We start from the raw sequence: 20,816 nt of genomic DNA on the forward strand, positions 1-20,816 counted from the left end.
CCCAGGACAGGGTTGGGGACCACTGCGCTAGAGCAGTGTCCTGCAGTGGAAGCGCCTATGGCCCCCTAAGTGCGCCTCCCTGACACCCCCCCCCCCCCCCCCCCCACCTGTTTTCTTACGGTACCGCCTGGATCTCAGCGAGCTTGAGCCACTGCTGCGCTATTCTAGCCAGACCATCCAGGAGGCAGTGAAGGTGCAGGAGGTGGCTATGGAGGCGCTGCCTCCATTAAATGCAAATCGATCTCGTGCACGTTCATTGAGGGTATCCTGAAAACCAGACTGGCTAGGTGTGTTTGAGGACTAGGTTGAGAATGACCGGACTAGAGCAGGGCGGAGCAAACTTTCTTGTGCCGGCGTCACATTACAAGTTATCGACCACAATGAGGGCCTGGGGGGGAGGTCCCTCTTGGAGCTCTGACAACCAAACCCCATTGCAGGTATTTAAGTGTCCAGCAGGCTTACGCACCCGAGGAGCCCTTCAGTCATGGACCCCGGCCTCTAACAAAATCAGCAGGACCTCCAACCCCAGAGGTACAAGGCTTTTTCCTGGTTAGCAGACTACCACACCTCCGTCACAAATGCAGAACACAGACAGACCCTCACCAAATAAGAATAAAAAGGTCATAGAGTATGAACAGAAAAAGTGCTATAATGCAAAAATAGAAATATCACCAGTCCTCATAAAACAAAATCAAGAAATATAAATCAATCATAACAGTGAGTAAACTATACTAATAAAAAGTATATTTCAAAACAGACCAAGACTACAACATATAATAATTAAGAAGAATAAGGAGAAATAAAGGTTAAAGAGGGATGGGTTAGGTCGGCCGTCATAGCTGGTGATTCGATTATTAGGAATGTGGATAGCTGGGCGTGAAGATCACCTGGTAACATGCCTACCTGGTGCGAAGGTGGCGGACCTCACGCGTCACCTAGATAGGATTTTAGACAGTGTTGGGGAGGAGCCGGTTGTCGTGGTATATGTGGGCACCAACGACATAGGAAAATGTGGGAGGGAGGTTCTGGTAGCCAAATTTAGACTCTTAGGTAGAAAGCTTAAATCCAGAACCTCCAGGGTAGCATTCTCTGAAATGCTCCCTGTTCCACGTGCAGGTCACCAGAGGCAGGCAGAGCTCCGGAGTCTCAAAGCGTGGATGAGACGATGGTGCAAGGAAGAGGGATTCAGTTTTGTTAGGAACTGGGGAACCTTTTGGAGAAGGGGGAGTCTCTTCCGAAGGGATGGGCTCCACCTTAACCAGGGTGGCACCAGACTGCTGGCGCTAACCTTTAGAAAGGAGATAGAGCAGCTTTTAAGAATATACGAACATGCCATACTGGGTTAGACCAAGGGTCCATCAAGCCCAGCATCCTATTTCCAACAGTGGCCAATCCAGGTCATAAGAACCTGGCAAGTACCCTCTATTCCATGTTACCGTTGCTAGTAATAGCAATGGCTATTTTCTAAGTCAAATTAATTAATAGCAGGTAAAGGGCTTCTCCTCCAAGAACTTATCCAATTTTTTTTTTAACACAGCTGCACTAACCATATCCTCTGGCAACAAATTACAGAGTTTAATTGTGCAATGAGTGAAAAAGAACTTTCTCCGATTAGTTTTAAATGTGCCACATGCTAACTTCATGGAGTGCCCTCTAGTCTTTCCATTATCTGAAAGAGTAAATAACTGATTCACATCCACCCCCTTCTAGACCTCTCATGATTTTAAACACCGCTAGCATATCCCACCTCAGCCGTCTCTTCTCCAAGCTGAAAAGTCCTAACCTCTTTAATCTTTCCTCATAGGGGAGCTGTTCCATTCCCCTTACCATTTTGGTAGCCCTTCTCTGTACCTTCTCCATCGCAATTATATCTTTTTTGAGATGCGGCGACCAGAATTGTGCACAGTATTCAAGGTGCGGTCTCACCATAGAGCGATACAGAGGCATTATGACATTTTCCGTTTTATTCACCATTCCCTTTCTAATAATTCCCAACATTCTGTTTGCTTTTTTGACTTCCGCAGCACACTGAACAGACTATTTCAATGTGTCTATGACGCCTAGATCTCTTTCTTGGGTGGTAGTGCCTACTATGGAACCTAACATTGTGTAACTATAGCATGGGTTATTTTTCCTTATATGCATCACCTTGCACTTATCCACATTAAATTTCATCTGCCATTTCTATGCCCAATTTTTCAGTCTCAAAAGGTCTTCCTGCAATTTATCACAATCTGCTTGTGATTTAACTACTCTGAACAATTTTGTATCATCTGCAAATTTATCTCACTCGTCGTATTTCTTTCCAGATCATTTATAAATATATTGAAAAGTAAGGGTCCCAATACAGATCCCTGAGGCACTCCACTGCCCACTCCCTTCCACTGAGAAAATTGTCCATTTAATCCTTCTCTCTGTTTCCTGTCTTTTAGCCAGTTTGTAATACAAGAAAGGACATTGCCACCTATCCCATGACTTTTTACTTTTCCTAGAAGCCTCTCATGAGGAACTTTTTCAAACGCCTTCTAAAAATCCAAGTACACTACATCTACCGGTTCACCTTTAACCACATGTTTATTAACTCCTTCAAAAAAGTGAAGCAGATTTGTGAGGCAAGACTTGCCTTGGGTAAAGCCATGCTGACTTTGTTCCATTAAGCCATGTCTTTCTATATGTTCTGTGATTTTGATACCTAGAATATTTTCCACTATTTTTCCTGGCACTGAAGTCAGGCTAACCGGTCTGTAATTTCCTGGATTGTCCCTGGAGCCCTTTTTAAATATTGGGGTTATATTAGCCACCCTCCAGTCTTCAGGTACAACTAGAACAAAGGGCAAAGCCGACAGTCACTCAGCAGCGCATTGTTCGGAGGAAGGTATCTTCAAAGGATACTAATGATGCATTAGAATTAGGGCATCCCAACAGTGAGGTTCCAATAATAAGAAAAGTAGTCCAAGTGCCTGTAACTAAAAACTCACCTGAGAAAAAAATTCTAACTTATCCCTATCAAGTAAAAAGCAGAATGAAAATACAAACAAAAAACAAACTTTGAAATGTTTGTATGCTATTGCCAGAAGTCTAAGAAGTAAGATGGGAGAATTAGACTGTATAGCAGTGAATGATTATCACTCTTCCAACATTAACCTCAAAAATTGCAATTTTTGGACCGTTGGTAAATCTGTAACTACTGCCATACAAGTACCACAAAGTCCAGCATTCATATACTCAATTATCAAAACCACATCTGATAATTATTAATGACCTTCATAATAGGCTTCGCCCCAAAGTATTGGACTACCTCCAAGTCCTCGGTCTCATGACATCAACCCTGGAAGTAGTTCCATGGGCAAGAGCTCACATGCGACCGCTACAGCACTCCCTACTGTCACGGTGGAACCCGATGTCCCAGGACTACTCCGTCTGCCTCCAGCTCCTGGAGGAGGTGTGGAACCAGCTCCAATGGTGGCTACAAGAGGACCATCTGAGCAAGAGAGTAAGGCTATCCCCACCGACCTGGACCGTGCTCACCATGGACACGAGTATACGAGGGTGAGCCCACTGCCAGGAACTGACAGCCCAAGGGCAATGGGACAAGGAAGAGTCGGGATGGAACATCAACCGAATGGAAGCCTGGGCAGTCAGACTAGCCTGCATACGGTTCAGTCACAGACTCCAAGGCAAATCGGTCAGTCATGTCAGACTACGCTACGACAGTTGCCTACATCAACCACCAGGGAGGAACCAGAAGCCAACAGGTGTCCCTGGAAATAGACCCCCTAATGGCGTGGGCAGAAGCAAACCTACAAGAGATCTCAACCGCCCACATCGCGGGAAAAGACAACATCACTGCGGACTACCTCAGCAGTGAAAGTCTAGACCCAGGGGAATGGATGCTGTCAACCACAGCCCCCCAGCTGATAGTAAACCGCTGGGGAACCCCAGCCATGGATCTTCTGGCAACCCGGTCCAATGCCCAAGTTCCCATCTTCTTCAGTCGCAGACGAGAACCACAATCCCAAGGAACCATCCAGACCTGGCCACAGGAAGACCTGCTATTCGCCTTCCCCCTGTGGCCACTACTGGGCGGGAACATCCGCAAGATAGAGCACCACAGGGGGCTAGTACTTCTAGTGGCCCCAGACTGGCCAAGAAGGCTGTGGTACGCAGACATGTGAAGACTCGTGACGGGGAGCCCTCTCCCTCTACCTCCATACAGGGACCTGCTCCAGCAAGGCCAGATCCTCCACGAAGACCCAACTCGATTCTCTCTTACGGTCTGGCCATTGAGAGGACATGCCTGAAGAAGAGCGGATACTCAAGGGCGGTGATTGACACCTTGCTCTGAGCACGCAAGTTCTCCACATCACTGACCTACATACAAATATGGAGAATATTCGAAGCTTGGTGCGAAGACCGCGACATCCTTCCGCTGACAGTCAAAATTCCCACTCGATCCTGGAATTTCTACAAGATGGATTACAGAAGGGGTTGTCTCTCAACTCCATCAAGATTCAGGTGGCCGCGTTGGCCTGCTTCGGAGCCAAAGGGGAAGGCACCAGCCTAGCGTCTCATCCAGACATCTCCTGCTTCCTGAGAGGGGTCAAGCAGATTCGACCACCCCTAAAATGGCCGGTACCCTATGGAACCTCAACCTAGTACTAGACTTCCTAGCAGGAGCCTCCTTCAGACCTATCCGAGGTCTTCCCCCTACGACTCCTAACCTTGAAGACGGCATTCCTAGTGGCAATATGTTCGGCCCATCGCATTTACGAACTTCAAGCACTATCCTGCCGAGAACCGTTCCTCAGGTTCACACTGGGATCCATACAGCTACGCATGTTCCCCTCCTTCCTCCCAAAAGTGGTTTCTCACTTCCACCTAAACTAAACCATCTCGCTGCCATCTCCAGACGAGCAAAAGGACTCGGAAGAATCTCGCCGGCTTTGCCAGCTTAACATCGGCAGACTCCTAGTCCGATATCTAGGAAGGTCAGAATCCGTACGAAAGATGGACCCCCTATTCGTCCTTCACAGTGGGAAGAAACAAGAGGAAGCAGCCTCACGGGCAACTATAGCCCGCTGGATCAAAGAAGTAATCAAGGCGGTCTATGAAGAGACAGGCAAGCCTCTGCCCTACAGGTCAAGGCCCATTCCACTAGAGCCCAGGCAGTGTCCTGGGCGGAAACCAAGATATTGTCACCCGCCAAGATCTGTCGGGCGGCGACATGGGCCTCCATTCACACCTTCTCCAGGTTCTACTGCCTGGATGTCCAGGCGTGGGAGGACATAGCATTCGCAAGGGCAGTACTAAGTGGGCCAAAGGCAGCCTCCCACCCGGTTCAAGAGTAGCTTTTGTACATTCCATTGGTCCTGAGTCCATCTGCTACACGCTAGGAAATGGAGAAATTACTTACCTGACAATTTCGTTTTCCTTAGTGTAGACAGATGGACTCAGTATCCCACCCACGGCTGCCGCCAAACACGGAACCTCGGGTGACAATCCCCGAGAGCAAGACAAACACGGGTAAAGCCACGCTTTCCTCTAGTTAAGACACCCATTGTTACCGGGTGTCGGCGTTTCTCAGTTGAGTGCACTGGCAGTCTCCAGCTCCAACACGTATCAACCAGTTCAAGTTAATCACGTTAATCAAGTTAACCAAGTTAATCAAATTATCCAGACACACATATATCCACAATTGCTTTTCGAAGAGAATACTGAAGAGCAGAGCTTCCTGCAGGGGTATATGTACTGGTGGTGACGTCAGATTGAAATCTGACTCCGTCTCCAACTGCTATCAGGAGCACACTATACCCATTAGTCCTGAGTCCATCTGTCTACACTAAGGAAAACAAAATTATCAGGTAAGTAATTTCTCCACTTTTTGCAAACACAAAAAAAATGATTAGAAATCTTTGCTCAATATTGCCCTTCCCATCATATCAATTAGGGAATTCTAAGAACCGGCTCTAAGGATTTGTTCAGCTGAGACTTGGAGGTGGTTTACATAAACTGAAGAGATGGAGCGGTTTTGTAAGGGTATCTGGAGAAATATAGTTTGATGTTAGGGAAAGAAATACAGGAACCATTTCTGGTATGGCTGAAAATGATTTCAAATAATAAACACTATAGCCGATGGCAGATAAGTACGAATTAAAACATCCACAATGCCCAGTTGCCTTTCTCTCTGATTCTCAAACTTATCACCTTTCACAAGTGCCTTTTACCACTGCCCTCTATATCTGTCTTCAGCGTGCCGAAATTCTGCCGAAATTCTTCCCCTTCTGCTGGAGAGCTTTTATTTATTTATAGACTTGATATTCCACCTTTTTCCACGTGTGGCCTCAAAGCAGATTACAATACAAGTTACAGGACATTGGTTGGAGGCCATTTGCAAATCCCAGTTGAATCAAATTTACAGTGGATAGCACCGAGAGGCCAGGCTGTATGATTTAGTCCTTAACCTGACAATTCAGGCAGACAGGTCGGAAAGACTGAGTGTCTCTGCCGAGGGGACTCTTAAGGAAAGGCGTGGCCAAAGAGCCATTACAGGACTTGTTCTCTTCCTCTTTGGTTTTTACAAGCCCCCATGTTTAATGCGGCACCCAGGCTGCCGACTCTTCCTGCGTCTAACCACCGAGCTCTGTGATAATCCAGCCACTGAAGTCACTGTCCAAATCATCTCCGTGCTCATTGAGCTTAGGGCTGGAGCCTCGGTCATGCCGTGCGGGTTACCCAGGCTTCTCGGAGGCCCAGTGCAGCTATACCATTGTTCTCTGTCTATTGACTTGCGCTCTTCCCCTTTTGCTCCTCTAAAATTCCACAGGATTGAGCAAACACTTGTGCCCTTCCCCAACCTTATCCTTACACTCTGTCTCAATGATATTCAAGTTCTGTCCGTTTTGGTTGCCACTAGGTATGTGCATTCGTTTCATATGTTCCATACGTTTCCTATACAAGCATGTAATATGAATGTATGAAACGAATGCACATCTAATTGGCATGTAATGGGAAACGTATGAAACGAATTAAACGAATGCACATCCCTAGTTGCCACTACTTGTCCCATAGGCTGTTCTAGACATCAACTAGTGATTTCAGATCAGCGATTCAGGCGTTTTATTTTAACCTCGGTGGATTAGGGCAATACGTTATTTATTGGCTTGCCAAAATACCAATTATGGGGGTCTCTGGTTGAGGTGTTTGAATACTGCATCAGGTGTCCCATTTGCATAGCAGTTAAAGCTGCTATTTATCTTTATATAAAAGTATCGTCTTCTTTCAGATTGTCTGGAAATGGTTAAAGCATGCACCAAATATAATCAGTATAAAAAGGTTCAGGTTTGTTTAAGATTAATATTCACTTCATTTAACTTACTCTGCATTTTCAAGCTTGTGCATGAAATATCTTGGGAGTGCCTAGTGGTTAGAGCAGTGGCCAACAAACCAGGATCCACATGCCACTGCTGCTCCTTGTGACTTTGGGCAAGTCACTTCACCCTCCACTGTCTCAAGTACAAAAACTTAGATTATGAGCCCTCTGGGGACAGGGAAATACCTGCAGTACCTGACTGTAATTCACTTTGAGGTGCAGAAAAGCAGAATATAAATAAACATCATGTGGGCCTACTCTAGCGCTGTCAGGAAAGAAATGCTAATTACTGTGGGCAAATAATGTTAGCACCTTATGCCTTTAGTTGACTAATAATGTTTCACTTTATTGCTGCCTTTTGAAACGTCTACGCAGTCTGGGTGCCAAAAAAGTAATGCCAGCTCCTCCATCCAGAGGTGATTGCAGCTGTTTCTGTTGTATTGAAACCATGTGAAGTGGGATCTTGTTTGAATGAAAGGCTTTATATGAATCCACATAATTATTAGCAATGTCAGCTTTCAAGGTGTGAACTAGGAAGATTTCAGAAACATAATTATGGAACCTGATTAATCATCTCTTTCTCCGTACCCCTAGAGTAGGAACGCATAAATTAGTCAAATGAGGGTGAACAAAAGTATTTCTCAGATGGGGTTTCAAAATTTCATGTTTTTTACCAATTTGTTAATTTTCTATGATTTTTGTAACTTTTCTAAACCAAGCTTTTCATGTAAAAAAGCCAACCATGGACGTAAAAAAGGGAATTAAGAATATAATGTCTTATGACTGACAGACTTACATTTCCAAGTTCAAGAATAAAATGTATTAAAAAGGTGAGCTATAGAAAAAAAATCACAGATACTACATTTTTATTTGAACTTGAAAGCTGGATTGAGGTGAATTTGTTTGAAACAGAATTATTCTGCAGGCAACCTTAATCTATGATTTCTTTGATGAATTCTAAAAGTTTATAAGTTAATCAATTTCTGTAAACCACAGAGCAAAGATCAGTTTATAGGGAATAATTAAAGTACTGATAATCTAAACCATCTTCATTAAGAGTTAGATGGTAACACAGAAGATGATGGGAGTGGAGGACAAATTGGTCCCCATTTGGTTCTGCCTACACTGATCTGTCCAGGGTCCAGATGAGGTGCAGACAGGTAGAGAAGGGGTGCCCAAAGGTCAAAGAAATGTACAGGTAGGCCTGAGTGAGAAGATCACATCGGATGTCACCTGCTGGCTGTATTTTGGCCACCTTGGATTCAAGGATATATCCCAGCTCTACAAGATTGCCTGCCTGTAGGATATCGCTCCTTTTCTTCCATTTTAGGTCTTCTGTCATTTGCAGAAGCTGAGTGTAAAGTTCCCATACTTGAATCAACATCTTTTTTTTTTTTCTTTTTTTTCCTTTCTTTCATGGAGAAGTAGCAGCATAATGGTTAGCGCAATGGCCTGTGAATCAGGGAAACCAGGGTTCAAATCCCATTTCTTCCCCTAATGCGCCTTCTGATACTGGGCAAATTGCTTTGTCTAAAATGTCCACATAGATTATAAGGTCTCTGGGATATGGAATTCTTTACTTGAATTCTAATAAAAAAAATACTGTCTACAGGCCTGTGCATCAGTTGAAAAGGCAGCCTAATGTTCCCTTTCCAGGACCCAAGAGGGTCTTTCCTGCCTTGCATGGACACCTATGCCTCTTGCCCAACATCTCAGCAGGGTCTATTCCAAGGATGCTCGATTTCTGTCACGGAATATTGGTTTCCATCGCCTGAGCATCTGCCACCCTCTCAGAGATTCCCTCTGCATCTCCCTAATCCAACATCAAATCGTGACTCTTGTATTTCGTTTCCTATGGAGCACTGCAACGTTCTGCCCTTCACTGATGCGGCAATAGGATCTTCATTTGGGGAATCTGAGCGGAAGATGTGTTTGTAATTGCATAGGGTTGGTGCATGCGAGTCGGGTCCGGTTTTACACGGGCTGTGTGGACTGGACATGATCCGCATCCCTTGACGTCCGAGCCCGGCTAGAGGGCTAGAAATCCTCTCCGCCGGCGCCGTGAAGGCACTTGCAGGCGGAACCTGAAAGATCTTGCCTGCTTGCACTGCACCTTTCCGAGTTACAGGTCAGAAGCAGCAGCAGCAGGCGCTCGGGGGATCAGGTTTTACCGAGCAGCCCCGGCCATAAGCTCCTTACAGCCGCACATCCCTGAAATCCCGTGCGGGTATTTAATGCGGAGCAGGCGGAGAGCAGGACTCGGGCTCGGCCATGTGCGACCTGGGAGGGCTCGACAACCTGATCGCCAACACCGCCTTCCTGCAGGCCCGCGAGGGCGACCCGCGGCAGCTGCAGCGGCGCCGCCGCAGCCTCTTCCTGCCCAGCGCCGGCGACCCGCGCCGGCGGCAGCCGCCGCTCCCCGCCGCCCACTTCGCCAGCGTCTGCCGGCAGCAGCCCATCGGCCGCAGGCTCTTCGGCGACTTCCTGGCCAGCGTGCCCGAGTACCGGCGGGCGCAGGGCTTCCTGGAGCGCGTGGAGGAGTGGGAGCTGGCCGAGGGCGAGGACAGGGCGCGGCTGCAGCGCGCGCTGCTGGCCGGAGGAGGGGGGTGGGAGGGCGCGCGCCTCGCGGGGGAGCGCGCGGGGCTGGAGCTGCCCGAGGCGCGGCTGCGGCGGGCGCGGGAGGAGGCGCTGGCCTTCCTGGCGGGCGCCCCCTTCCGGGACTTCCAGGCCAGCGCCGCCTACGAGCGCTTCCTGCAGTGGAAAGCCCTGGAGCGGCAGCCCGTCACTGAGAAGCACTTCTACGAGTTCCGCGTGCTGGGCAAGGGGGGCTACGGAGAGGTAGGAGCGGAGATCGCCCCCATTCCTGACCCCGCCCCCGCGCATCTTTTCCGTACCTTCCGGTAGCCCCCGAGCTGCCTTTTTGGTTCCAGGATCCCAGCAGTCGTTGAACCCTTCCTACTTCTCTTCTCCCCCCCTCTTTGTAGGATCAAAAGAATTATATCCGAGCCCCACCGCTCTGAACTCTATCCTTCCATCCTTGCCTTCTCTCTGAGCTCTATCCTTCCATCCTTGCCTTCTCTCTGGACTCTGTCCCTCCAACCTTGCCTTCTCTTTGAACTCTATCCTTCCATCCTTCTCCCTGAACTCTGTCCTTCCACCCTTGCCTTCTCTCTGAACTCTGTCCTTCCAACCTTGCCTTCTCTCTGGACTCTGTCCCTCCAACCTTGCCTTCTCTCTGACCTCTATCCTTCCACCCTTGCCTTCTCTCTGAACTCTATCCTTCCAACCTTGCCTTCTCTCTGAACTCTGTCCTTCCAACCTTGCCTTCTCTCTGAACTCTGTCCTTCCATCCTTGCCTTCTTCTCTCAGCCCTTTCTCCTCAACCACCAACCACAACTGAGGGACAAGAGCCAGTAGAAAAAGAAGGGGGAGAAGACAGGTTGCAATTGTTTCTCCTTCTCCCCCCCCCCCCCCCAATTAGAATTCCCTATTGTCCAACCCCGGCCCCCATCAATGGCTGAGAGTCCTGTGGCCACCCATACTACACTCCCAGTGATAGGTGAGGTGGAGATGGAAGGTGACAAGAGGAGGGAGTGGAAGATGGATGCTGGAAGGGGAATTGTAAAAAAGAGAGGTAAATGAGAGCCTGAGAAGGGGAATAAAGGCAGAGATTGATGGCTGAAAGGGATGATAGACAGGCAGCAGTGAATTTGGAGACAGTGGTGATAAGTGGTAAGCAGTGGGATGATCTAGAGAGAGAAAGACTTCAAGTGAATCAGAAAAGAGAAGATGAAAACTGATATTAAAGAGATAACAGATGCCAGAGTGATTGTTAGATAAAAAATAGAAGATCAGAAGGAAAGGAGATTCTGAGAAGACTGAATTTCGTACAATAGGAGAAATTATAAAAAAAAAAAAAAATCAAATATCTGACTTAATAGCTTAAGGTTTTATTTTATCGTATGTTATATACATTCATGTATTTATTTTCAAAATGATGTGTGTACAAGTGAAAACCCAGAAAACAATCACATTAGTGATTTTTTTTTATTATTATTTTGCCTGCATTCACTCTGGGGTGGAGAACCCTGGTCCCACACTCACTGCCTCTCTGTTCCTGGGAAGGGAATCCCCTGGCTTCCTGCTCACTCTTTCTGTGCTGCAGGATTTGGTATTTCCAAGTCTCATGCTCACTCTTTCTACCTGCTATCCTAGAAGGCAATCCTCAGCCCTATATTCAAGCTCTCTATTTACAGAATCTTAGGAGGGGATCCCTGACTCTGTACTTCCCCGCTTCCAGACTCCTAGGAGGGGATCCCTGACTCTGTACTTCCCCGCTTCCAGACTCCTAGGTGGGGATCCCTGACTCTGTACTTCCCCGCTTCCAGACTCCTAGGAGGGGATCCCTGCTTCAAGACTCCTAGGAGGGGATCCCTGACTCTGTACTTCCCCGCTTCCAGACTCCTAGGAGGGGATCCCTGATTCTGTACTTCCCCGCTTCCAGACTCCTAGGAGGGGATCCCTGACTCTGTACTTCCCCGCTTCCAGACTCCTAGGAGGGGATCCCTGATTCTGTACTTCCCCGCTTCCAGACTCCTAGGAGGGGATCCCTGATTCTGTACTTCCCCGCTTCCAGACTCTTAGGAGGGGAACCCTGATTCTGTACGTTCCCGCTTCCAGACTCCTAGGTGGGGATCCCTGACTCTGTACTTCCCCGCTTCCAGACTCCTAGGAGGGGATCCCTGCTTCCAGACTCCTAGGAGGGGATCCCTGACTCTGTACTTCCCCGCTTCCAGACTCCTAGGAGGGGATCCCTGATTCTGTACTTCCCCGCTTCCAGAATCCTAGGAGGGGATCCCTGACTCTGTACTTCCCCGCTTCCAGAATCCTAGGAGGGGATCCCTGATTCTGTACTTCCCCACTTCCAGACTCCTAGGAGGGGAACCCTGATTCTGTACTTCCCCGCTTCCAGACTCCTAGGAGGGGATCCCTGCTTCCAGACTCCTAGGAGGGGATCCCTGACTCTGTACTTCCCCGCTTCCAGACTCCTAGGAGGGGATCCCTGATTCTGTACTTCCCCGCTTCCAGACTCTTAGGAGGGGAACCCTGATTCTGTACGTCCCCGCTTCCAGACTCCTAGGTGGGGATCCCTGACTCTGTACTTCCCCGCTTCCAGACTCCTAGGAGGGGATCCCTGCTTCCAGACTCCTAGGAGGGGATCCCTGACTCTGTACTTCCCCGCTTCCAGACTCCTAGGAGGGGATCCCTGATTCTGTACGTCCCCGCTTCCAGACTCCTAGGAGGGGATCCCTGACTCTGTACTTCCCCGCTTCCAGACTCCTAGTAGGGGATCCCTGATTCTGTACTTCCCCGCTTCCAGACTCTTAGGAGGGGAACCCTGACTCTGTACTTCCCCGCTTCCAGACTCCTAGTAGGGGATCCCTGATTCTGTACTTCCCCGCTTCCAGACTCTTAGGAGGGGAACCCTGACTCTGTACTTCCCCGCTTCCAGACTCCTAGGAGGGGATCCCTGATTCTGTACGTCCCCGCTTCCAGACTCCTAGGAGGGGATCCCTGATTCTGTACTTCCCCGCTTCCAGACTCCTAGGAGGGGATCCCTGACTCTGTACTTCCCCGCTTCCAGACTCCTAGTAGGGGATCCCTGATTCTGTACTTCCCCGCTTCCAGACTCCTAGGAGGGGATCCCTGATTCTGTACTTCCCCGCTTCCAGACTCTTAGGAGGGGAACCCTGATTCTGTACGTCCCCGCTTCCAGACTCCTAGGTGGGGATCCCTGACTCTGTACTTCCCCGCTTCCAGACTCCTAGGAGGGGATCCCTGCTTCCAGACTCCTAGGAGGGGATCCCTGACTCTGTACTTCCCCGCTTCCAGACTCCTAGGAGGGGATCCCTGATTCTGTACGTCCCCGCTTCCAGACTCCTAGGAGGGGATCCCTGACTCTGTACTTCCCCGCTTCCAGACTCCTAGTAGGGGATCCCTGATTCTGTACTTCCCCGCTTCCAGACTCTTAGGAGGGGAACCCTGATTCTGTACTTCCCCGCTTCCAGACTCTTAGGAGGGGAACCCTGACTCTGTACTTCCCCGCTTCCAGACTCTTAGGAGGGGAACCCTGACTCTGTACTTCCCCGCTTCCAGACTCCTAGGAGGGGATCCCTGATTCTGTACGTCCCCGCTTCCAGACTCCTAGGAGGGGATCCCTGATTCTGTACTTCCCCGCTTCCAGACTCCTAGGAGGGGATCCCTGACTCTGTACTTCCCCGCTTCCAGACTCCTAGTAGGGGATCCCTGATTCTGTACTTCCCCGCTTCCAGACTCTTAGGAGGGGATCCCTGATTCTGTACGTCCCCACTTCCAGACTCCTAGGAGGGGATCCCTGATTCTGTACTTCCCCGCTTCCAGACTCCTAGGAGGGGATCCCTGACTCTGTACATCCCTGCTTCCAGACTCCTAGGAGGGGATCCCTGATTCTGTACGTCCCCGCTTCCAGACTCCTAGGAGGGGATCCCTGATTCTGTACTTCCCCGCTTCCAGACTCTTAGGAGGGGAACCCTGATTCTGTACGTCCCCGCTTCCAAACTCCTAGGAGGGGATCCCTGATTCTGTACTTCCCCGCTTCCAGACTCCTAGGAGGGGATCCCTGATTCTGTACTTCCCCACTTCCAGACTCCTAGGAGGGGATCCCTGACTTTGTACTTCCCCCGCTTTCAGACTCCTAGGAGGGGATCCCTGACTCTGTACTTCCCCACTTCCAGAATCCTAGGAGGGGGATCCCTGACTCTGTACTTCCCCCGCTTTCAGACTCCTAGGAGGGGATCCCTGACTCTGTACTTCCCCACTTCCAGAATCCTAGGAGGGGATCCCTGACTCTGTACTTCCCCCGCTTTCAGACTCCTAGGAGGGGGATCCCTGACTCTGTACTTCCCCACTTCCAGACTCCTAGGAGGGGGATCCCTGACTCTGTACTTCCCCACTTCCAGAATCCTAGGAGGGGGATCCCTGACTCTGTACTTCCCCACTTCCAGAATCCTAGGAGTGGATCCCTGACTCTGTACTTCCCTGCTTCCAGAATCCTAGGAGGGGATCCCTGACTCTGTACTTCCCTTGCTTCCACTCCTAGGACGGGCTCCCTGACTCTGTACTTCCCCGCTTCCAGAATCCTAGGAGGGGATACCTGACTCTGTACGTCCCCGCTTCCAGACTCCTAGGAGGGGATCCCTGACTCTGTACTTCCCCGCTTCCAGAATCCTAGGAATGGATCCCTGATTCTGTACTTCCCTTGCTTCCAGACTCCTAGTAGGGGATCCCTGATTCTGTACTTCCCCGCTTCCAGACTCTTAGGAGGGGAACCCTGACTCTGTACTTCCCCGCTTCCAGACTCCTAGTAGGGGATCCCTGATTCTGTACTTCCCCGCTTCCAGACTCTTAGGAGGGGAACCCTGACTCTGTACTTCCCCGCTTCCAGACTCCTAGGAGGGGATCCCTGATTCTGTACGTCCCCGCTTCCAGACTCCTAGGAGGGGATCCCTGATTCTGTACTTCCCCGCTTCCAGACTCCTAGGAGGGGATCCCTGACTCTGTACTTCCCCGCTTCCAGACTCCTAGTAGGGGATCCCTGATTCTGTACTTCCCCGCTTCCAGACTCCTAGGAGGGGATCCCTGATTCTGTACTTCCCCGCTTCCAGACTCTTAGGAGGGGAACCCTGATTCTGTACGTCCCCGCTTCCAGACTCCTAGGTGGGGATCCCTGACTCTGTACTTCCCCGCTTCCAGACTCCTAGGAGGGGATCCCTGCTTCCAGACTCCTAGGAGGGGATCCCTGACTCTGTACTTCCCCGCTTCCAGACTCCTAGGAGGGGATCCCTGATTCTGTACGTCCCCGCTTCCAGACTCCTAGGAGGGGATCCCTGACTCTGTACTTCCCCGCTTCCAGACTCCTAGTAGGGGATCCCTGATTCTGTACTTCCCCCGCTTCCAGACTCTTAGGAGGGGAACCCTGACTCTGTACTTCCCCGCTTCCAGACTCCTAGTAGGGGATCCCTGATTCTGTACTTCCCCGCTTCCAGACTCTTAGGAGGGGAACCCTGACTCTGTACTTCCCCGCTTCCAGACTCCTAGGAGGGGATCCCTGATTCTGTACGTCCCCGCTTCCAGACTCCTAGGAGGGGATCCCTGATTCTGTACTTCCCCGCTTCCAGACTCCTAGGAGGGGATCCCTGACTCTGTACTTCCCCGCTTCCAGACTCCTAGTAGGGGATCCCTGATTCTGTACTTCCCCGCTTCCAGACTCTTAGGAGGGGATCCCTGATTCTGTACGTCCCCACTTCCAGACTCCTAGGAGGGGATCCCTGATTCTGTACTTCCCCGCTTCCAGACTCCTAGGAGGGGATCCCTGACTCTGTACATCCCTGCTTCCAGACTCCTAGGAGGGGATCCCTGATTCTGTACGTCCCCGCTTCCAGACTCCTAGGAGGGGATCCCTGATTCTGTACTTCCCCGCTTCCAGACTCTTAGGAGGGGAACCCTGATTCTGTACGTCCCCGCTTCCAAACTCCTAGGAGGGGATCCCTGATTCTGTACTTCCCCGCTTCCAGACTCCTATGAGGGGATCCCTGATTCTGTACGTCCCCGCTTCCAGACTCCTAGGAGGGGATCCCTGATTCTGTACTTCCCCACTTCCAGACTCCTAGGAGGGGATCCCTGACTTTGTACTTCCCCCGCTTTCAGACTCCTAGGAGGGGATCCCTGACTCTGTACTTCCCCACTTCCAGAATCCTAGGAGGGGGATCCCTGACTCTGTACTTCCCCCGCTTTCAGACTCCTAGGAGGGGATCCCTGACTCTGTACTTCCCCACTTCCAGAATCCTAGGAGGGGATCCCTGACTCTGTACTTCCCCCGCTTTCAGACTCCTAGGAGGGGGATCCCTGACTCTGTACTTCCCCACTTCCAGACTCCTAGGAGGGGGATCCCTGACTCTGTACTTCCCCACTTCCAGAATCCTAGGAGGGGGATCCCTGACTCTGTACTTCCCCACTTCCAGAATCCTAGGAGGGGATCCCTGACTCTGTACTTCCCCGCTTCCAGAATCCTAGGAGTGGATCCCTGACTCTGTACTTCCCTGCTTCCAGAATCCTAGGAGGGGATCCCTGACTCTGTACTTCCCTTGCTTCCACTCCTAGGACGGGCTCCCTGACTCTGTACTTCCCCGCTTCCAGAATCCTAGGAGGGGATACCTGACTCTGTACGTCCCCGCTTCCAGACTCCTAGGAGGGGATCCCTGACTCTGTACTTCCCCGCTTCCAGAATCCTAGGAATGGATCCCTGATTCTGTACTTCCCTTGCTTCCAGACTCCTAGGAGGGGATCCCTGACTCTGTACTTCCCCGCTTCCAGACTCCTAGGAGGGGATCCCTGACTCTGTACTTCCCCGCTTCCAGACTCCTAGGAGGGGATCCCTGACTCTGTACTTCCCTTGCTTCCAGACTCCTAGGAGGGGATCCCTGACTCTGTACGTCCCCGCTTCCAGACTCCTAGGAGGGGATCCCTGACTCTGTACGTCCCCGCTTCCAGAATCCTAGGAGTGGATCCCTGACTCTGTACTTCCCTTGCTTCCAGACTCCTAGGAGGGGATCCCTGACTCTGTACTTCCCTTGCTTCCAGACTCCTAGGAGGGGATCCCTGACTCTGTACTTCCCTTGCTTCCAGAATCCTAGGAGGGGATTCCGAGGCCTGCACTCTCCTTGCTTTCAGGACTCGGGGAGTGGATACCTGGCCCTATACCCTCTCTGCTTCTAAGACCCGGGGAGAGGGTATCTGGGCTTTTGCTGACCTCTAATGGAGGTAACTGCATGCATCATGGGGCAGCCATTTTTCAGCTGCCACTGTAACATATACCAAGGAGACCTTTCTATTATTCCTGTCAATTTTTCCTTAAAAACACTGGGTATGGGAGGGGGGGGGGGGAATGTTCCCCACAAACTATGCAGTTTACGTTTCCAAAGGCACCCTAACCATGGAAGGAGGGCAACAGGAAGTGCCCTTGGTAGGCATTCACACAGTTTGCTGTTAGTAAATGGATTTTCACACATTCAATGAATTGGTTATATATTAGTTTCTACCACACCGTTTCCCAAATTCTCAGGGGAAAGGATAGGAATCTGCCACCTTCTGAACGTGCTCCCGTTCAGACTGACTGCATTTTACATTTTGTAGCTCTCTCCATAAACTCCTGATGAATGTCAGGTTGTTTGAACTGCAGATAAAAATATTTAAAAAAAAATGTTTGAAGAGGTGTTGGTGTGAATATGTACGTTATGCCTTACGTACTTACGGGTTTCTCCCATTCTGTAGCCATGTGAAAAATCCGTGTGCATATATTCGACACATGGTAACAGAGACAAAAAGAGACTGAACTTGTGAGCAGTAGCGCCAACCGTGAAAGCTTCAAACCCTCCGCAAAATAAAGGATTCCTTCTCCAGCAGGTCTGATTGGGACACTCACTTGAGACATAATAAACGTTCATTAAAGACCCAAATCAAGAAAACAAGGATGGACCTTAGATAAAACAAGTGGCTCTAAGTATTGCTTTGTGGTAGAGAGCGCTGTCCAAAAGCAGATGCACTAGGCACAGCATTTTAATACCTGGCTACAGACCAGATGGGTTGTTAGCTGGATGGGTAACAATTGAAAAGGGCTCCAATTTCATGGTAGCAAAGACAACTTCAAAATAGACATGGCAAATGAAAACCAAATCATTTATAGGGTTTTTGTTTTATTTTTAGAGATAATTATATAGAGAGAGAAAAAGAGAGAGATTATTTGGGAGTAATATTTCAGTAGGAGAATAAGTTGTAACACTGTATAAAGTTATAATTTTTTATACATAGTGTTACAACTAGTTTTACTAAAATGATTACTCTTGGCAAAATTTATTCTCAGAATTACTGGAAAGTAAGCCAGAATGGCTGAATAGTCAAATATGCAAGATTTGCTATTACACCCTTACATTCTTGAAGCACCAGGGACAGATGGTATGGCAATATGGGGGGGGGCAATTTTCAAGCTGTCAACATTGAGATAAAGACTGCTTGTACTTGTATTTCGCAGGCTTTGCACCAGTTCTTAAAGTTTCAGTTTTAGAGTTGCCATGGGTACAAAGCACTGTACATGCAGTCACTTGCCCCTGTTTTTTCTGTGGAAAGTATTTTGCTATAGAAGTACATGCCAAGATTTGAAAATGTTGTCTGCGCAATTAGTTTTTTCCTCCTCTGATCCTCTGACTTAAACATGCTTCCCTGAGCACCTCCTCTCAATATGGCTAAACACCCTGACCTTTTGCCAGATTAAAAGAAGGCAGTTCTCAGGCAGGTTATTAAGATAGGTTAAATGCTTCTGACCTCTGTACATCAATTTAAAAACTGACTGGAACATTTTATAACAATTATAGTAGCTATTCTGTGTGTATCAGATGTGGCACAAAGTTTTCTTTTTCTTTTTTTCCCTATTATTACAGTACTGCCAAAGAAACAGGGTGAGTCTGCGGATGCAGGTTCATACGGGCCCATTCGGCTCCTCAATTTTGATTTAAAAAATGTGAGCAGAAATCCTAGCTTATAGGTTGAAGCAGGTTGGGCTCCTTTATTAGAAGACTTGTGTAATAAGACAGATAAGGAGACCTGGTTATTGGATTTAGTTTTGGTCTTGTAAATATCATCGTGAAAGATGATAAGGCCTGACCAGTGAAGACGTGTGGAGGCCAGCACTTTAACGGCCTCTGGGCATGCTTCGAGCTCATTTGGAGGTCAATGGCGGGTTCAAATAGAGCCTCAACTCAAATGCTTGACAACAATCAATTCCCGTTCGGAACAGGTCATGGAAACTACAATCTCAACTAAATTGACCTCCTACAGCCCTTGATGAAGGACATGATTAAGTCCGAAACACAGTACGGTGTCGGGCAAAAATTGGGCAGACTACAAGTGAGCTTGCGTTGAGTATGAACTGCGGCGTATGAAATAAGAGTATAACTCGGAGGATTTTGAACTTAAGAATCCACACATCATATTGAGATAAGTATTGCTCTTACTATCAAGATTGAGAAGAAAACTTAAGATTTTTATGATTATGTGATTTACTTTTCACGAGGATTATTTATGCACACAAAAATATATTTAAAAATATGGACTGACCAATGATTATTTATAAGGTTGAGTTATTATGGTTTAATTACCAAACTATGATACCTATTATGAAGGTCAATATATTGGTGCTCAATTGCATCAAATGTGGAGTATGATATAGGAGGGGTTCAAATAGAGAACATGGTGGAACTGGTGTTGGGTTGAGTACGGGGGATTTGTATGTTTATCTACCCAAAGTGGAAGAACTGCAACTGGGCAGACTGGTTGGCCAATCCCGTCATTTTTTGCCATCATTTCCTTTGCTGCGTTTTAGACGGTCCTCATCACTCATAAAGGAAAACATCCATTCACTAACGTTTGAAGGTAAACAGGCAGGAAAAATTGCAAGTTTTGCCACAAACAGTACATCAGATTTGACTGAATGGCTGTTTGTGGCTAGTGTACAAAACTTTAGAATTAATCACCAGACCTTTAATCCCTACCTGCTGAATCATAGGAAACAAATAATCCCACGAGATCTGATCCAAGGCATTGCGTGCATTGAGATGAACTAACACAGAATTCTTGTTTTCATGTTTAACCTTTGCAATTGTGGGAACCCTGATTCATCCCAGATTAAAAAAAAACATGTGCTTCCTTCTAGGGGAAGAGTCCCTGACAAAAACCATGCCTGCTCCAGTGGGGGGACACACACCCTTCTGACCAAATCCATCATCTGGGAAAGTTCTGCCTGCAGGATGAAACATGTAGGCCTCAGCATGTCACTTAAGCCATCCTTCTGTCTGCCTAGCACTCTCCAATGCCAGTACCAGGGATCCTTTTAAAACTCACAGACTGGGTGCCCGAGTCCTGCCCATTGTGAGATTAGCACAGCTGAGCCATGAATTCTGAAAAAGATTGTGGTGAGCTCAGGGGAGGATGTTCACAGGCTATGTGACCCCTCCCCCTATACCCAAGGTGTTTTTTTTCCTATTTTATATCTACGTGAAAAATGCTTAGGAGCACAGGCGACCAATTGGGAATGTATAATCGGAAAATGCAGTGAAGACCGACAGGTGAGGATTTTGAAGGAGTTCGTAGATAGTGTGTGTGATTTGGAAAGGAAGGAGTGGGTGTTACAGGTGGAATGTAAAAGATTTTCTTCATTGGGTGCCAAGAGCATAAGAAACAAATGTGCCTGGTTTTTTGGGGGTTTTTTTATAGCACTGTTCCGTTACTTTGCGCTTTAGTAAAACATTTAAACAGAAAATGAAGTGATGCTGCGCCAGAAATCCTTCACGAGGCACCG

At 48.6% G+C, this 20,816-nt stretch overlaps 1 protein-coding gene across 1 annotated transcript in view; it reads left to right on the forward strand.

Annotated features, from left to right (window-relative positions):
- The first annotated feature begins 9,608 nt into the window (after positions 1-9,608).
- The window catches only part of GRK7 (G protein-coupled receptor kinase 7), a 44,015-nt gene continuing 32,807 nt past the window's right edge, over positions 9,609-20,816 (forward strand). Inside the window, exon 1 of the mRNA XM_029616867.1 lies at positions 9,609-10,207. Coding sequence (XP_029472727.1) covers positions 9,641-10,207 — 567 coding nt within the window. The 5' untranslated portion in view covers positions 9,609-9,640. The remainder of the gene's footprint in view (positions 10,208-20,816) is intronic.

Source organism: Rhinatrema bivittatum, chromosome 9 (assembly GCF_901001135.1).
Source record: "Rhinatrema bivittatum chromosome 9, aRhiBiv1.1, whole genome shotgun sequence".
NCBI lineage: Eukaryota > Metazoa > Chordata > Amphibia > Gymnophiona > Rhinatrematidae > Rhinatrema > Rhinatrema bivittatum.